General features: G+C 44.2%; 1 protein-coding gene across 1 annotated transcript in view; it reads left to right on the top strand.

Moving 5' to 3' along the window:
• DNAH14 (dynein axonemal heavy chain 14) overlaps window positions 1-19,843 on the top strand; it is a 472,613-nt gene that overhangs the window by 297,967 nt on the left and 154,803 nt on the right. The window contains exons 48-49 of the mRNA XM_061626120.1: window positions 10,261-10,393; window positions 12,097-12,155. Of these exons, the coding sequence (XP_061482104.1) occupies window positions 10,261-10,393; window positions 12,097-12,155 (192 nt within the window). The remainder of the gene's footprint in view (window positions 1-10,260; window positions 10,394-12,096; window positions 12,156-19,843) is intronic.

The following is a 19,843-nucleotide window of genomic DNA, read 5'->3' as shown; positions in this document are numbered from 1 at the left end:
GTGAAAGATCTTTCATATGACAACAACAGTTCCTTCTCCTCTGGTGGGGCAGGACAGTTCCTGTACAAGAGGACAGGAAAATTAGATAATGGCTGCCAGAAAACAAAGAAAGCACTTTTTGTAGGACTTACTTGCCAAAGGTTGCCTCTGCAGAGATGTATTTCTTTGTTTTATAGTGCTTAATAAACTTAGTTGGTGTGGCCCATGTAGCAGTCCTACAAACTTTATGTAGATGTGCATTTACTGTCAAAAAGGCTGTCAAAATTGGGGCTGACCTCATTGAGTGGCTGAAATATGTTTTGGCATAAGTAGCTTTATTTATTACATTTATATCCCAACCTTCCTCCCAGCAGGAGGCCAGAGTGGCAAAAAAACCACTAAAAACTTTAAAATCTCTTAAAAACAGACTTTAAAACATCTTTAAAAACATCTTAAAACATTTTTTAAAACATGTTTTTTTTTTAAAAAAAAGCTTTAAAAAATCTTAAAAAGCAATTCCAACACAAAATGCAGACTGGGATAAGGTCTCTACTTAAAAGTCTTGTTGAAAGAAGACGGTCATCAATAGGTGCCAAAAAATAACAGAGACGTTGCCTGTCTAATACTTAAAGTGAGGGAATTCCAAAGGGTAGGTGCCTCAACACTAAAGGTCCGCTTCCTATGTTGTGGGGAATGGACCTCCTGATAAATTGGTATCTGCAGAAGGCCTGCACCTGCAGAGCACTGTGATCAACTGGGTATATAAGGGGTAAGATGAACTGCTTCTGGCTCCATCTTTGTTGTTAGAGGCCAAGGTGACCTCAGTAGCTGGGAGTGCCTTTTACCAGCTTCAGCTGGTAAGACAGCTGCAGCCATTTCTGGACTGGATAGCCTGACCACTGTTGTCCATGCACTGGTAACCTCCAGGCTGGATTACTGTAACACACTCTGTGTGGGGCTGCCCTTGAGATTGGTCCAGAAGCTGCAGCTTATGCAAAATTTGGCATCACGACTGTTAACTAGGGCAGGATATCACCAACATATACTTGAAAGAATTGCACTGGCTGCCCATTAGCCACTGGGCTAAGTTCAAGGTTCTTGATAGTATTCAGACTCAGTTTATTAGCCCTCATCTAGCCCACCACAGAGTCCAGGCAGCAGTCCAGGGCTTGCATAACCTTTCCAGATTCAGATATTACAGAGAAATAGGACTGGGTATCATCAACCTACTGCTGACACCTCACCCCAAATCTCCTGATGACCACTCCCAATGACTTCATATAGATGTTAAACAGCTTGGGGGACAAGATAGTACCCTGCTGCACCCCACAGCACAATTGCCAGGTCACCAAAAGACAATCACCCAATGTTATTATCTGAAAATGACCCTGGATATAGGTAAAACAGTGCCTTCAGTACCCATCTCACCAAGTCAACTCAGAAGGATACCATGGCTAATGGTATCAAAAGCCACTGAGAGATCAATTAAGAATAAGAGGGTTGCACTCCCCCTGTCCTTCTCTCGATAAAGATCATCCATCAGGGCGACCAAGACCAATTCAATCCAATAATCAGGCCTGAACCCAGATTGGAATGGATGAAGATAATCTGTTTCATCCAAGAGTACTTGCAATTGCTATGCCACAACACTCTCAATTACCTTCCCTAAAAAGGGGGTATTTGTGACTGGGTGGTAGTTGTCACAAACCAAAGGTTCCAGGGTAGTTTTTTTCAGGAGCAGTCTTTCAAGGTAGCTGGGATTACTCCCTCCCACAACAACACATTGATCACACCCTGGATCCACCAAAGTCATACCCCCTCAGCAAGCTTTTATAAGCCAAGGGGGATAAGAGTCAAAAGGAAATGTTGCTGGTTGCGTTGTCACAAGCACCTTGTCCACATCATCAGTCCACATCAACTGAAACTAATCCCAAGAAGTTGCAGCAGACGTTGCACTGGACACCTCACTGGGGACTACAGTAGATATGGATGGGGCATCAAGATTGCTATGGAGGCAAGCAACGTTATCCTCAAAGTGCCTTGCAAGCATTTCACAGTGGGCCTCCAAAGGGTCTAAAACTTCATTTCCTGAAGTTGGCCCAAGGATGCCCTTTCAAAATCAAAAAAGCCCTGGTACCAGAAAACTCCAGATCCCAGCTCTTATAGAGGCCAAAGAGTTGGGAGCCAAGTCAACGAAGTGGCCTCATCAGCAGCCCCTCCCTTCGCAAACCACTCTACTCATGCTGGTTTGAAGCCTTGTACGCCAAGCTCCAGAACCTCCAAGCTGTGACCCAGAACTTACAACTTGAGAACCAGAACCTTTGAGCCCTGATCGCACAGGAAGGTGTGGCACCACCTGCCAGAATCAAATCTCCCATGGGGATACCCTCCCGTTATGGCGGCCAGAGTGACCAGTTCGCCATGTTCCTCGCCCAGTGTGAACTATATATATACGTACGTCAAGCCATGTTTCCGACCGATGACTCAAAGGTGGCGTTCATCATCAGTCTTCTGGAGGGGGAAGCTGCCAAATGGGCCACCCCATACTTGATCAGAAATGACCCCATCCTGGGTCAAACGTCTCCGTCGCTGCCATGAATGAAATGTACCATGATCCTCAATGGAAGGAGACAGTCGCCTGCCAGCTAGGAACTCTGAAACAAGGGAAGGGATCTGTGTGGGTCTACACCAATACTTTCCGTATCTTAGCCCAAGAGACTGAAAACAATGACCCAGCATTGATGTACTTTTATCGGAATGGTCTGAGTTTGGAGGTGCTGGACGAGTTGGCGCACACACACCCCACCCGGGACTCTGTCGGAGTTGATCCAATTGTGTTTGCAGATTGACAATCTCGAGGGCCGCTGTTTGGAACACAAAGCAGAGCCTATCCATTCCCAGGCACCTCTACCTCTCCCCCACATCCACTATCCTCCTAGCGTGGGAACCTCGTCCTCCTCAGGGGTGGAGCCCATGCAAATTGGCGGAACCTGACCACGCTTGTCAGAGGAGGAAAAGGAGAAGCACAGGAGGGAAGGGCTATGTCTATACTCTGATCCGAGTGGGGGACAGAGTGTGGCTGTCTACGAGTTACTTGCCAATGCAAGTTAGAGGATCAAAAGGTGGGACCCTTTGAAGTGGAGGCTCAGATCAACCCGGTGGCCTTCCGTCTGAGACTGCCTCCCACCTTCAAGATACATCCTGTGTTTCATCACTCCCTGCTGACATTAGAACACCCCCGACTCCCACAGAGAGTCGGTGGAGCCGCTACCTCCCCTCACAGTGAATGGGCAGGAAGAATATGAAGTGGAGCAGATATTGGACTCGCAGAAGCACTGGGGACGGCTTCAATATTTCATAGAATCATAGAATAGTAGAGTTGGAAGGGGCCTATAAGGCCATCAAGTCAAACCCCCTGCGCAATGCAGGAATCCAAATCAAAGCATTCCCGGAAGCATTAATTCACTGGAAGGGGTATGATCTGTTGGAGCATTCCTGGGAAGCAGTCAAGGACATCCATGCACCAGACTTGGTGAGAGACTTCCACGAAACCTACCTGAACAAGCCCAAGCCCAGGGGGTGGAGGGGAATAGTGCATGGAGGGGGGGATGATGTTAAGCCTCAGCTCCCCCAGGTAGACCAGGGAGAGGTGTCAGAGGAGGACAAGGCTTTTGAGGGCATTGAGGGAGGGGGAGATGCCGACAGCCCTCAAGTTCCCACGGACAATCTTCCCATTGATGCTAATCTCATTCCATCTGCAAGTTTTCCAACAGAGCCATTGGGAAGTGACCCCCCACGTGCGCCAACTCCACCCCCCGGGATTCCCTGCCTGGCATGCTTCCCCGCCAACCTGCTCCCCACCCTTTGAGGTCAAGTTGGCACCTAACGAGTCTGTGCTGTCAGATGTACAGTCAGAGGATCGCCCCCCTTCACCCCACGTGAGACGATGTGAGAAGTGGGACAGTCAGAAGGTGGTACTTTGGAGGAGTCAGAGATTACAAGCAAAGACCTTTCCTATTTAAAGCAGCACCCCCGATTAGGGTGCTGAATCAACTTACTCCACACGCTGCAGAGCATGCCTAGATAGTCCAGGTAGAGTCAGTAGTGAGTTAACACAGACAGGTCTATGAAGTGCACTGCTTTTGATGTAACCGTTACTCTAATAAAGCAAGAATTAATTCCAGCCTCATCTCCGCCTCGTGTCTCATGCTCTGGGCAGGACACCTATGAAATGTAGGCGAGCCCATTGCCGTGGTGTGGTATGGTGTGTTGCCTGTGCAATCAAATGAATCATTGGCACAAACAGCCCCAATACCTTTGCAAGATCTTGAGATTCACTGACTTTTTTAGTAACAGGTCTTTATTTGGGTGACCCACTCTGGACACAGGGAAATCAAATTCATATTCAGCAAAGTACCCAGGAGTTGCTGAGATTGCATTAACTGAAGAGGACTCTTCTCAGAGTTCACCAGACACATATCATAGAGTCAATTGGATATCTCAGTGAGACTTCTGAACCAATGGTAAGTGAAGCAGGAGATCATCCAAGTATGGAAGAGCTTCCTTGATTGATGACATTTCCATCCTGAATTCTTGATATACTGGTTCAGGAACATGAGATCCAGTACAACCCACCAGGATCCATCCATGTTAGATACCACAAAGAATGTGGAGTAGGTACCAAAGAAGGCCTCTCCTGATGGGACTGGCTTGATGGCTTCTATCTGCAGTAGGTGTTGAATGGCATCCATGACAATGGCTGTCTTCTCCAGAGAGCTGGAAACTGGTGAAGGCTGGAAGCAAGTAGGTGGTGCAGACTTCAACTTGATTAACAGGCCTTGATGTATCAAATCCAGAACCCACATGTCCTTGGTGATCACAGGCCATGCCGGATAATAATGTTGCAAATTATTTATTTTATTTTATTTATATTCCACCCTTCCTATTAGAAGGAGCCTAGATTCCTGCTTGCTGGTGGAGGAATGGCATCAGAAGTGGGAGGAATGGTTATTTCTTGACTGGTTGCCACACTGGAACTTTGCCCTTTATTGTTGCTATCCCCTGACTGGTAGCATGGTCAGGACCAGATGTTGGGACCTCTGCCTCTATTTTGGAAATGTAAGGTATGAAAGGACAGCTGGTGAAAGACAAATCCCTTGGAAGATGGATGATCATCCCATTTGGCCAAGAGTAGCAATGTCTTCTAATGCTCTATAGCAGCCTTTCCCTACCAGCGTGCGTCCAGGTGCTGTTGGACCACAACTCCCATCAGCCTCAGCCAGCATTGCCAATGGTCAGGAAAGATGGGAATTGTAGTCCAACAACATCTGGAGGCACACTGGTTGGGAAAGGCTGTTCTATAGGGTCCACTGGCACCTCTTTAAGCACATGTTCACCAAATAGCTTATCTCCTATGTGCAGTGCTATGGCCAGATTCACACGGGAAGCATTATCTGCATCCCAGTGCCTCAACTGCAGAGACCACCTTGCAACCACAGCCACCACCATCAATCTTACTGCAAATTGAATTGTGTGTAATGTTGTGTCAGCAACAAATGATATGGTTCTAGACATTTTCAACAGTTTTCTGCATTCTCTCAGGATTCTGATGTTGATTATCCAGAACTTCATCAATCCACAGGAGAGAAACTGTCATAAACACTAATGCTGCAGGAGATGAATGAATGGCTAGAGCTGAGGCCTTGTGCACCTGGCATAATATGAAGTCAATACTCCAATTGGTGGTATCTTTAGGCTACATCTCTCTTTTAGGTAACACAGCTCATGACACCAGAGAAACCACTGGAGTTTCCACAGCCAGAAGGCAAAGTTGCTCTATGACGGTAGGTGCCAACAGGAAAAACCATTGACATAAGCCATTAGTCCTTTTGTCTGGAAGGGCACATCCCATTCTGACCTAGTGACCTCCTTAAAGGAAGTGGAATTATTTTAGAATAGGTTTCTGGTTGTTGAAGTCCTGAGGCACCCTTAGAAGTTGAAAGCATCAAGATCCAAGGCTGCAAGAGTTTGACAGAACAAGAGTACATAGTGTGCATCTTCAAAAAAATCTGTGGGAGATATGCTCTTCCATTTCTGTTCCATCACTTCATTCACCTTCCTTTAGTTTGGGTGTCAGGAAAGCTTGTAGATGGTTTAGAAGCAAGGCCTGGTCTGAAGGTTGTCGTTCAGATGGATGACACTTTTATGCTTAGCTGCCTGTCCTCCAGAAACAGCGTGTGGACCAGGGGAGTCACTTTCATCCTCTTCTGAAAAGGTATGATAGGTTCATGAGGACCTCAGTCTAGATAACATACATTTCCCCCTCTGCTGCTTACACCTCTGAATAATACTGGGCTGAGCAACAGTGACTAGTTGGGCAAGCAAAGGCTGAGTTGCAGTGGCTGTCTGAGCAGCAATAGACTGAGATACAGTGACTGACTGACTGAGGAACCATAGGCTGAGACAGTGACTAACCAGACTAAGTTCAATGTATTGGTTTTGGTGAATAAAGCCCTTCTCCAGGTCCCTCCTCTGAGGGAGGCTCAGAGGGTGGTGCAAGGGAGATGGCCTTTTCAGTTGTGTCTCCCTGTCTGTGGAATATGCTCCCTAGTGAGATCTGCCTGGCACCTTCATTGATATCTTTTCAGCACCAGGTAAAGATGTACCTCTTCTCTCAGGCATTTGATTTATTGAGATTAAGTTTTCTTTTAATACGCTACCATACCTTCCTGTGGCTGTGTGAGGGTGCTATTGCTATTGTTTTGTTGTTGTTTTTATAGTGTGTTTTATTTGTTTTAACATTGTGTAAGTCACTTGAGGACCTTCAGGTATCAAGCAACTAATACGTTTAAATAATAATAATTGGGACTAAGATACCTGAAAGATTGGCTCACCCCTTGTGTACCCAGTCAATCACTGTGCTCTGCAGGTGAGGGCCTTCTGCAGATACCACCTCATCAGGAGGTCTGCTCCACACAATATAGGAAGCAGACCTCTAGCGTTGTGGCACCTACCATTTGGAATTCACTTCCATTAAATATTCGGTTCTGTTTATGTTGTCTTTTCAGTGAATACTGAAGACCTTCCTCTTCCAACAAGCCTCTTAAGCAGACACCTTTAGCCCAGTCTGCATCTGTATTGGATTTGTTTTAAGGTGATTTTAAAGATGTTCTGTTTTTAACAAGATTTCAAAATATGTTTTTAGTATTTTATCACTTGTTGTCTGCTGCTCTGGGGTACTTTAGAGAGGAAGGGTGGGATATAAATTTAATGAATGACAGGCTTGCTGTGAAAATATCCAAAGGCCCTCTCAATTATCTAGATTAATCCCCTAGCAGAGTCTTCTCAATCTGCTGTAGCATACTGAAGTACAATTGAAAAGACTATAGTTAGTCTAAAGAAACAGGCTGGCTTGGTCACATCACTAACAATAGAGGCTGAATCTCCCTGCTAATAACCCCTTAAATTCCTTACTAGAGGAATAAAAAGTGCATATACTAGCCCCTAATACTTGCGGTTACACTGAGCCCCCATCCTCCGATAGTAGCTCCACAGTACACCTGTCTTGTTGATCAGGGTAGGAGGGAGTTAATACTGCTTGTCTTGCTGAGCTTCTCCCATATGGCAAGACTTTCTGCACTCAATGAGTGATGAAGGGGACAGGACTGAAGCCCTCTGTACTGAGGAAGGTGGCATAGCTACACAAAACTGGAACAAAAATATTGGCTCTGTTAAGCAATTCTCAGCTCAGATGGTGCTGGTGCTTTCCGCCAATCCTATTTTGTTTGTTGTGCCTATCATTTTGTTCACTTCTCCACCAATGCCTGCAGTTGCAAATGCAATACAAATGGGGCTTTCCATCAAGAGCCACACTTGGCTTTGCCGCATGGTAGACTTTTTATTTACCTTGCCCATGTTTTATTTACTTTCCCCATGAAACACAGTTGGTTTCACTTCCCCCCTCCCGCCACCCTGAGCAAAGACCAGGGCAAAGGGAGGCAGGCAGGCAGTTAAGACATGAGAAAAATAGATGGACACTTTTTAAAAAAGTTGTATATAAAAAACACAAAACACACCAACTATCACACAAGCAAAAATAAACATTAGTGTCAGATACAGAGGAAAGGAGAGCTGATATTGACCGACAGCAATAATAATGAAAGCAACTAAGAGTCTGAGGTACAAAACAACAACTCCCAAACTCAAGCAAGGAAAATAACAGAACAGAAAAACAAGCAATCACACAACTAGAACAGAGAATCACAAAAAATATTAGACAAACCCAAGAAGGAGTAGACACTTTGGGAGTACGTGCGCAAATTTGCTCTGGGCAAACGAATGGAAACAAACTGATCAAGAGGAGGGGGAACAAGCTGCTAACAAAGACCTGTGTTTCCTGTCTTCAGGCAGTATAGGGTAACCTTAACCTGCCAAAGATTGCCGCCTGGGGTCCTTTGACCTTAGCAACCCCAAGGGGGTGTCCTTGCTTCCAAGAACAGTCCCAATTCCCTGGGCCACTGCTTCCTGGGCAAACACTCACTTTCCCAAGGTTGGTTAGTTAGTTAGAAGGTAGACTGCCGCCACCATTTTAAATAGTCCTTCACTCTGTGTAAGGGGAAACTCAGAGCACTATCTGAAATCCTAGAGCAGATCCATTGTTAAACTCCTTGCTCTGGAGCATTAACCCTAATTAATCAACAGTAGTCAGTAGTGTGGTCAAGGACTGGATTTAGAGCCAAAGCCCCAAGCCATACACACCATTAAGATAAGGTAGTTTATTTAAAAGAAAAGAAAGATACATACAAAAAGAGAGCAGCATATATTTCCTTTAAAGCCAATTACCCTCAACAGGGCTGAGCAAGAGATACATTCACATAACACTGTGAGAGATTCAAACAGACAAAGAAAATAAGAAAGCTCACCTATCCTAGCTAATACTCACTTTGTAGTCTGATAGCCTGGTTCCCAAAGGCTTTTATTGAAATCCATAGACTAAACGAGATAGATGATATGGGGGAACAAGTAACAAAGGATCACCCTTCATTTTATGGGATTTAGCTGGCAAAAGGGAGGGGGGCAGCCATCCTAGACGCCCCTTCCGTGTTCACCTTTGAAGATAAGGAAGGCTAGACAGTCACACCAAGCAGTCCCTGATCTGCAATACCCCAACTCCTGACTTTGATCGTAGGAAGCAGATAAGAGATAACAGATAGGACTCAGCTGCATCTTCTTGACATTAGCAATTTGCAGCTGTCTGGCACTAAAACACTTGGGTTTCCCCAGCACAGAGTATCCCGGAGGTCTTTGCAACAAAGCCCCCCAGAATTCCCTCTGGTTGAGCCATTTTAGTTTGACCAAACTTAGCTATTCTTGACATAACCTACATGCCATCTGTTCACCACCACAGGAGAATGATCATCTTCAATCTTATATATTATTAGGAACTTCATAATATATTCGGTATGATGATAAATTGGTTATTTAGAAGTAACAAACGGATGAAGTATATTTACTTTTTTGTGTGGTGTTTTAATTTTTATCATTTTGCTTGTGTATTACTTATGCATTAAACAATTCAATATGAAAAAGAAAAGCTTTCACTGCTTGTATAAGTACAAATTATCAGGTCTAATTGCCTTAAGTCTCTTTCAGCAAAACTTATGCACACACACACCAATGAGCAAAGGGTATTGGATTACTGTTTTTTCAGCCTGCCTGCAGCCTGTCTCCAATAACCTTCTGGGCTAAATTCAGTGTTCTACTTTTAATCTTTAAACTGGTCTATGTTTCCATATCTCTTGGAGTGACTTCTTCTATATCTACCTCTCCATATCCGTAGGTCTTTTACTGAGTCCCTTGGTGTATTCCAACTATCATTTCTTCAAAGAGCTCAAAGCAGTGTACAGGGTTCCCCCCACCCTGCCCCCATTTTAACCTTACTGTGAGTAGGTTAGGTTGAAATATGGTGACTGGACCAAGGTCACTCAGTGAGCTTCATGGTTGAGTGGGGATTTGAGTCTGGGTCTCCCTGCTTCTAGCCTTGATGCTGTTAACTACTCTACCATAGTGACATTATTCAGGTGAGATTGCAAGGGCATGCACCAGCTTTTTCATTTTGTAGGCAATTCTTGAATGCTAAGTATTATATCCTCTGCTGTTTTCATTTTGTTTTTGCTTTTTGTTTAATAGCTATTGTTATGCTTTTGCTTGTGTTTCTTTGAGCGCTTCTATTGGAAAAGCAGTGAAGAGACAAAACAAAATAATCCATTTATTAATTTTCAGGGGACTCTGGTAGTGGAAAGACTACTATGATCAAGAACATGCTCCAAAGACTTAAGACTCAAGGAGGATCAAATATAAAAATGGGAACAATTTTAGGAGAGGTCTTTTATTACAGAGAATCTAGAAGAGCAAGGTAACATCTGCAATTTAAAATGGCTATCTCATAGAGTGGTATCCTAGCTTCTGCCCCAAAGCACAGTGACAGAGGTTCCTATCTGCAAGTAAGACAGAAAGCTTTATTCAAATTCAGCAGCAGACACAGGAGCCACAGCAGCAGGTTACAGGAGCCACAATTTTAGGGTTCAGGAACAGGGTAGGATGTACACAAGTGAACAGAAGTACTGAAGATATCCCAACAAATTGGCATGGCACTCCTGCCAAGCCTTTAAAGGTAGGCATAGTGACGCTACTTGCAAGACTCCCATTATGGGAATGCCATGCCTGTAGATGCATGCTTCTCTGGGGTATGTGTGTTTGCTCTGTGTATGGAGGAGGTACCTAGTTCTCTGCACTGGGGCTGTGTCCTGCCCCTCTGCCTCAGGCTCGACCACTGCCTCCTCCTCACCCACCCCTCTGGCTGGTCAAAGCCTTTCCCAAGCTCTCTGCTCCACATGAGGAATATGAAAAAGAGCTGGTAGATCTGCCTCCCCCTCAACCATCCCTGCAGTCAGATGGGAAGAGGCTCCGTTCTCTATCTCTGGTTGCTACCATTCAACCCTGCCTTCTGCTTCATCCTCTTCTCCTCCCTGTCACCCCCATGCCAGTTCCTGACGGAGCTTGGAGACTCATGACAAGTGGCCAGATTTCCTCTTTTGGACAGGACAAGACTTTTTTATTTACCTCTCTGGTATCTTTACTTGCTCTCTAAAATTCCGGTAGACTGCGGAAGGTGACCCAAGTTACCAAAAGGGAGCGAAGACTGATTCAAAGGTAGTAAAGTAGAAAACCTGGAGTGAAATTTTGTGGCGGAGAATGCACTGTGTTCCAACAGTACAGGATGCTATCAAAGGGGGATATTTTATGGGTGGCGGTCAAACTTGCATGGGAATCGTGCCATTTGCCCAGGAACTCTCCTGCCCCTTTAACTGTATGTTTATAGAGACAGGTTGTAATTGCTCATTTGTGAGGAGAAGCATTCTGCACATGCTCACATAACATCAAATAAATACAAGTGTTAATTACTCCCAGGTAAGCATGCATAGGATAGTACATAAAGGAATTAGGAAGTAGATGAAGACATGTTTAGTCAGAAGTAAGCTTCCCAAAGCAAGATATAAATGTAACAAATAACAAAATAACAAACTTAAATTCACCCCAAACTGAAGGCTGTTTGGGATGATTTAAGATGAAGTTAAGAAGGGAAGGCAGGGGCCTTGAGAAACTGTCCATCAGCAACTTGGCTCCACTATGGTGAGTTTTACTATATTTCTATTTTAATTCTAGTAATTATTTCTAACTTTGTATCTATACATATACAAATTAGCACGTGCAAATGTATGCAAATCATGCCCCCTTTTTATCTTGCCTTCTTTGCAATGCAAATCTTTTTTGGTGATGCATATGTGGCCACCTAATATCTCATTTTACATTACCTATCAATACAATTTGAAGTATTACAGTCAAATTGCACTTAGATATATTCTGCTATCATCTACTCTGGACTTCTGCATCTCATTTTAATGTTTTCACCTTATGTTCAATCTAGTCTAGAGCTGTTGGAGACTGAGAGGCTTGGGCACCTGCCTCAAGAAGGAGATCTCGTTCTGTCCTGTCAAACTTTAAATAATTAAATTAAATAATTAAATAATTAAATTATTAAATTATTAAATTCAAAAGGAGGACATCCCTTTGGAGTTCAGTTCAACAGCTTTGGAAAGCCTGTTTGGAGCAATGGAGCTAGTGCTACTTCTTCTGCTTACAGCACTTGAAAGACCAGGCCCTGTGCTTGAGGAACTTCAACTACATTTACTATAATGCTGGGGTAGAAGAATAGGAACTGATTGTTTATCACTACTGCTTGTTTGATCAGATATTTTGTGTGAAGGTTTTTTGGTTTTTTAAAATATTATGTTAAAAATTGCCTAAGGAAATTATTTTAATTCCTAAATTTGTCAAAAAGTTTGCATATGTTAATTAATATTTTATGTTTTAATCTATTTTATATTTTGTATATTGTGTTGTTGTTTTGTAAGACACTTTGGGTGCAACTGCTGTTTATGCCAGGCTGAAGGGAGTTAGATATGGCAGATCTCCGGCTGAGATGGCTGGGTCCCAGATCAGCCAGGCTATGCCAGCATAAGTCCCTCATCTTGGCCCAGCTAGAGATCCTCTGGAGAAACCCAGCCCAGCGTAAGGGGAGCCAGCAGAAGGCGGTGGAAGGCTCAAAAAAGGGCATTCTGGGGGTGTTGAGGAAGAAGCCAGGGGGGATCTTGCGCTACATCCAGCTCCCTCCTATAGCCCTCCATCCCAGCAATTGATACACCAGGAAAAGGGGTGGCAGAAGGAAGCATGTATTTCATTTCCTTCTGTTGCGCCCTGCTGGCAAAGCCAGCATCCTCCCCTTCCAGAGGCTCCTGAAGGCATTCTGGATGTGGTGGCCCCTTCCGCTAGCTATGCCTCTGCCAGCTCTGCTCCTGCCAGCCTCCAGAGAGATGGATTGCTCTGTTTGAGGCCAATATACAGTGAAAAGCAGGGTATGTTTTTCATAAATACATTTTAAAAACAAGCATTCATGTAATGAGAAATTTGTTTGTGTGCCTGGATAAAAACTTATTTACCAGAGGATGGATTACATTCCTCATAGGAATTATGCCTCCTACTGGAAGGAACAGGCAGACTCCACTGAAGTCTTTAGTCTCCTCTCCAGAGGGAGGAGTCATCCCTCTCACTGCCTGTGATTGGTGATGGCTGGATCATTTCATTTCTCTCAGTAACCTGCTAAATTTGGTGTTTTGTGTTTGTGATGATGTGTCTTTGTGTAGGTTTTGTGTTTTCCTGATTTCCTCCTCTCCTCACTGGTATTGTTAAAGTTTTTCTCTGTCCCCCATGTGATTTCCCCCTCGGTCTGTGGTCTTTCTTTGTGTGCCTTTGTTCAATATGGTGTGGCTTAATTCCCCTTTTTCCCCTTTCTCCTCTTGCCTTCCCTTTTGTGGCCTGGGGATGGAGTATTTTGTTGTTGTTGCAGTTTCACCCTTTTTTTTTAACTTTATTTGAATAAATTTTCAAAAATACAACCACAAACAATGAAAATAATATGAGCAACAACAAAGCAAGCAAATTATAGTATGTAAATAAACAACAAACACTATAACAAACAAGGTCTGATATGCGGAGGAGGGTAGTGAAAGAAAAAGGCATAGGTCAAAAGAGTTGGGGATCCTGATGGAAGAAAAATACAAGGGAGAAATTATGGAATGAGTAGAACAGGATAAGGAAAAATAAATGATGTGAGGGGGCAAGGAAATAATAAATATTTCCAAATAAATTCGTACTTGCCTGGAAGAAAACATAAGCTGCCAATCATTCACATGAATGACAAATGTCTACCATATAGCTACGAAGTCCTCAGGTTCATATTACCCCATAGCACTTTGAAATGGTAAGCAAGTTTCTCTGCAATAAATGGACTGCCTTCAAGTCGATCCTGACTTATGGTGACCCTATGAATAGGGTTTTGATGGTAAGCGGTATTCAGAGGGAGTTTACCATTGCCTTCCTCTGAGGCTGAGAGGCAGTGACTGCTCCAAGGTCACCCAGTGAGCTTCATGGCTGTGTGGAGATTTGAACCCTGGTCTCCCAGGTCATAGTCCAACACTCCAACCAGTACACCACAATATATAAAGCCTTTTTAACCACCTGTCTAGCATGACAGCATCCTTCCACCCTTGTGCAATGGTCAGGCAGGCAGCAACCAAAAGATAAGTGATGAGAGGCTTCAAAGGGAGGTAAGCATCGGCACCAAGAAACATCAAGAGTAAACATAACTTAGGATCAAGCACCACTACCAATATTAGCACTGATTTCATTCAAACCTGCAATCCAAAACGACTGATATGAGTAGGGTTACCAGATCGTTGGCTTTTGGGGGGTGTTTTCCGGCTCCCTGGCCAGACCAGCCCTCTGTCCCTGGATCTCCAGTTTTCTGTCATGGTGTGGCATGGCCGCCTAGCAGGGCTGGCCCCAGGCATGCTGGGGCCCTTGGGCACCAGCCTGCCCTGGGCCCTGGCACTCCCCTTCTGTGTTTCGCAGCAGGATTGGTACTGCAGATCGCAGGGCAGGAGATCTCAAGCCGCCCGCCATTCCCCCGCTCTACTTACCTTTCTCTCTGCTGTTTTTTTGCAGCGTGCGCAGGTTTGCAATCAATCAAAATGGTGGCCAAGGTTTCCCTAAGGGGCTGAAGCCTCTGCCGCCATCTAGGTTGATGGCACACATGTGTGCTACATGCGCGCATTGCTGCCATCAACCAAGATGGCGGCAGAGGCTTCAGCCCCTTAGGGAAACCTCGGCCGCCATCTTGATTGATGGTAAACCTGTGTGCACTGCAAAAAACAGCAGAGAGAAAGGTAGGTGAAGCAGGGGGATGGCGGGCAGCTCTGAAGCTCCTGCCCTGCTATCCGCAGCAGGATTGTGGAAGGGGAGCATAGGGGCCCCGCAGCTGGTCAGCCACTGTGAGAAGGGGATGTGCTGGACTGGATGAGCCCACGTTGGCTTGATCCAGCACTGCAGGGCTCTTCTTAGGTTCTTAATCCACCATCCTCCATGAGGACTAGAGAGCCACCCTTGATCCCTGGTGCTGCTCCCTCCCCTGGACTGACAGGGCACTGCCTGGATTAACCACCCTCTAATAGTCTCCTGCCCCCCAATCCCAAAAAACAAAACAAAACCCTCCTCTCACACTTGGGTCAATGCCACACCTTCTTGCAGGTTGACTTCAGTTTGGGCTCCTGCCAAAAGAGCCCCCCTTCCCCCAGTTTCCCTCTTCCCTCAGACATGCCTTGGGCCACCCCTGGCATCCTCTTCCCCCTCCGGAACTCCCCACACTCCCTGGGGAAGGACTGTGGCTGAGTGGGCAGAGCACCTGCTTCGCATGTAGAAGGTCCCAGGTTCATCTCCAGGTGGGGCTTGGGAAGACTCCCTGCCTGAAACGCAGGAGAGCTGCTGCCAGTCAGTGTAGGCGGTACAGAGATAGATGTACCCAATGGTTTGACTTGGTGGCAGGCAGCTCCCTATGCCCCCCCTTCATTGTCTGCACCTCATACACTGAGGCTCAGGTACGTGGCCCCTCCTTTTGCCTTAAGATGCCGTTGGTGATGTGCACACACCATGCACTAATTAATGCATGGCATATCTATAATTATTATAGGTTTGTAGACTCTGTGGAACAACTGCCCTGGTGTGCTTTCCAGTGCTAGACTAGAAGAGATGTGTTCCATACTTGGGTTTAGGCCTCTAGTGCTTGGAGCACTCCAGGACAACACATTTTAAAATAAGAAGCATGTGTGGGAGAGTGAATAAACCTAGAAAATGTAAAAAGTGGAGGAGTTTTTAAAAGAGACTAACTACTGCTTCCAGCATAAGGAAAATATATTTCAGAAATTCTGTAATTAATCTATAATATATCATCTATAAATTGTAACATTTTATAGGAGAGCTTTAGATTTTAACATCACAGGATTTAGAAAAATGTTATTGGCTTAAGCAGAGGGTAATGGGAATGTACAACGTGGTGTGTATAGTGGAAGAACTATTTCTCCTAAGGATTATCAGTTACAGTAGGCCCCGCTGATATGGCGGGTTCTGTTCTGGACCACCGCTGTAAAGTGAAATCCGCTGTAAAGCAGAACGCATTGATTAACATTGACAGAAATGGCGCCCAATGCCCGAAAAACGCCATAAAACCAGAACAAGCGCCATAGGAGCAGGGCCTTTCTGCAATTGACAACCGCTGTATCGGTGGAACGCTGTAAAGTGGAGCACCGCAAAGCGGGGCCCTACTGTACCTAAAATAATTCCTGCAGTCCTTTGATCTTCATCAAATCTGAACTTCTAGGTATTTGTGCAAGTAATTGGATTTATTATTTGGATAGACCATATTTCATGCTCCTGTATTCCTCTAAGATGCAATGAGTGATTTAAATAATTCATTAATTTATATTATTTGGTGGAGCTAGTGTTAATGTTCATTTATTATTTTTATTATTATTATTATTATTAGATTTAGATTTATATCCCGCCCTTCCTCCCAGCAGGAGCCCAGCATGGCAAGTAAACAGGACAGATCTGTCCTTTAGAGAACCCCCCATCTCTCTCTCCACACACCCCTCCCAATATCCCTAGGTGTCCATTTGCAAAGAATTTACTGGGTTCTTGCACAGAAGGCGAGAGAAGGTGTTTTGGACAGGAAAGGCATTCATTTTTTTTGTTTGAATGGTATGCTCCAAGCAACTGTGGTTGATACTTAATGTATCATGCTTTATGATGTCACTAGGGCCCGCCCCATGACATCTCAGGTTTTGGGATGCTTCTGACCTGGCAACCCTAGATATGAGTATTTTTAAAACCCTAATTAAGCATTAGTCCTCCCTCTGAACTTATTTGGGACCAGATCCAGGGTGGGAAGGGGTGGTCCCCAGGTCAACCCAGAGCGGGTCAGCCTGATGCCCCCCACATCAGAGCCACAGGGCAGATGGGAGGCTGTGCACAGTCCTAATGTACACCATCACATGGGGGGGTTCTCTCCTGATGATCCTATTCTGGGACTCACCCAGCATCTAGGGAGGTCAAGGGTATGCTAGGGTTTTTTCCAAGAGGCAGTGAACAACAGATTGAGATACAGCACCATTAAAAGACCGGCTGCTGCTTTAAACAGCATTCTAGCCAGTTTGGGTGGTTTGACCCTGTTTTCTCATCCCCATCACAAACTCTTCATGAAAGGAATGACACTGATTTTTTCCATTTGGTGCACCAGTACCCCACACGGAACTTGAATTGGGTTCTCACTGCACTGATAACACCTTCCTTCAAACCAATGGCCACTTGTTCATTAAGATTCTTGACACTTAAGAGATTGTTAAAATACTTAAGACATTGTAATAATGTTGGCTAGAAGGGTGTCAGAGCTACAGGCTCTGTCTTCTGACCTGAAGTGTTGTATTTTCCATCCTGATAAAATGGTGTTGCAGTCTTATCCATTTTTTATACCTAAGATCAACATAGTGTTCCATTGGCCTCAGGAAGTAGTGTTACCTTTGTTGTGTAACAACCCTTCATGCTTACAGGATTACAGATTACCTACTTTGGATGACAGGAGGGCACTATGCTTCTATCTGGAGAGAACCAAGGACTTGGGGAACTGTGTCTCTGTGGTTATCACTGGACTTTCTGTGAAGAGGAAAATCTCTTCCTCATCGGTTTCTACATGGTTCAGGGAAACCATAGCCCAGGCCTATATGTTATTAGACAGGCAGCTGCCAAGTGGTATCAGAGTACATTCCCTTAGGGATGCAGTGGCTTCAGCCATGTTTAAGGGTAGTTTTCATGTACTGGGAATTTGTGGGGCAGTGACTCGGGCTTTTCACGCTTTCTTGAGATACATTTTTGTCATTAGATACAGCCTTTGATAGAAGGTCCTTCAGAAGTCTGTAAGGCAATGAGGAGAGGGGCAGAGGCAGCCCACTCAGGTCTTGGATATACTGCTCTATTATATCCCTTTGAGGAATGTCATCCATCATCCTCAGGTAAAAATGGAAATTTGTCTTATCATGTATTTTTGTTTAATGAGGATGATGGATGACATTCTGCCCACCTGTCCTTCCTCTGCTGGCAACCAGGTAGTGGGTTAAAGCCCTTGCTGCCACTGTACATATGATTAGAGGTGTTTTCTGTCTTTTCCACAAGTGTGTGCTCTGGTGGTTTTGGGAGCATCTGTTCCACTTTGGTGTAGATAAGCTCTTTTTTGCCGTGCTTCTCTGCATTGTGTTAGTTTCTCTTTTTTTCAGTTCCATCTCTCAACAGTTAGATGTTAGTTATTGACAGAGCTGAAGATTGAAAGTTGGGGTTAAGGAGTGGTCTCCTCAGCTAGTCGGCCTGGTGAAAGGGTTAACTGCTCTCCCTTCAGTGTACTCTGCCTATTCCTTCCACTAGAAGGCATCATCCCTGAGGAATGTCATCTATCATCCCCAGCAAACACAAATTCACAGTAAGACAAATTTCCCTTTTTTTACCTTGAAATCGTATTTTATTTCCCTTTGTGGTAGCTGTCAGAATTAGTGAACTAAGCTTAAATTTAGCAGAAGTATTAGGTGATTGTAACATCCTGCTTGCACAATGGATTTCTCTGGCACAAATGGGACCTCCCCTTCTTCTCTTCGTCTCTGCAATCTCCTGCACCCTCACTCCCCCAAAAAAGCCCTGGAGAAGATTGGGAATGCAGAGGAAGCAAGGAGGAAGAGTGGAAGGGGAAATCTCATCACATTTGTTTGTATGACATCTTGCCCATGAGAAATAATCAGTCAAAATGTTTAGTTCTGTAACAATACTGTTACATATTTTGTTTACACCTTGCGTTTAATGTGTGTGTGTGTGTTTGTGTGTTCTTTTACCTAGCTTGTTGAAGAATTTCAGTAACTTCAGATCTGATCTATTTCGTAATTCTTGGCGATTAACACAGACTTCAGCTAAAGACATGGGTATACATTGATTATATATATTAAGGGAAAGTTTCTGTTTTAGATGAAATAAATCCATTGGGATGCAGAAGTAAAAGGGGCTGTAATGATGACATTCCCTTAGTGTTTGGTTACCAAACTGTTTCAAAGAGAGGGACAGATTAACAAGGTCAAGGTGCCTCCATGAAGCAGTTTCCAAAACTGTTCCCACCTCCTGCTTCTTTATCTTATACAAACAGAAAAGGAAAGTCACTTGGTTTCTGCTCAAAGCAATTCCTTTTATAGGAAGGACAGGTAATGGAACTGATCTGAAGTTGTAAAGCCTGAAGACATCATTACACAGAATAGTTTGTTTTTTTATCTGCAGAAGACAGCTGTTGATCTCATGTCTCAACAGCAATGCAGCTCAGTTTGTTGTGTTTTAAAATGTAGTAACTAGGACTGAAGTGGGAATCCCATCTCATTGAGAGCCAAATGTTCTTTAGATCAGAGTCCTAAATATAATTTTCTTTCCCTCACATAGTTGTTAGAGAAAGAGTTGCCCAAGTAATTATTTATATTGAGCTAATATATACCTTACTCAAATATGAACAGTGCAATACTTGAAGATTTGTCCTGTCAGCAGCAAGGTTTTATGCAATCTAAAATTTATTATTTTATTTATGTAAAATGTTTTTATGCTGCCTAATCAGCATAATTAAAATTCTGTATAAAAGATCTTGGGAAATGGGAAAAAACAAAGGTGCTTCTCTTGTGCCAACAAAACAACAAAGTAGATGTGAGGCAGAACTCTCTGGAGAGTGCATTGTATAAAGAAGGTACCATAACTGAGAAGTCCTCTTCTTCCTGTAGCTCCCAATCTTGACTCAGATGGTATGGGCATCCACAGGAGGCCCTAATCTGAATAGAGATGATAC

The sequence above is a fragment of the Rhineura floridana genome, chromosome 4 (assembly GCF_030035675.1).
Source record: "Rhineura floridana isolate rRhiFlo1 chromosome 4, rRhiFlo1.hap2, whole genome shotgun sequence".
Classification (NCBI taxonomy): Eukaryota; Metazoa; Chordata; class Lepidosauria; order Squamata; family Rhineuridae; genus Rhineura; species Rhineura floridana.
The sequence above is the reverse complement of the archived record's forward strand: the minus strand, read 5'-3'. Positions and strand labels throughout refer to the sequence as shown.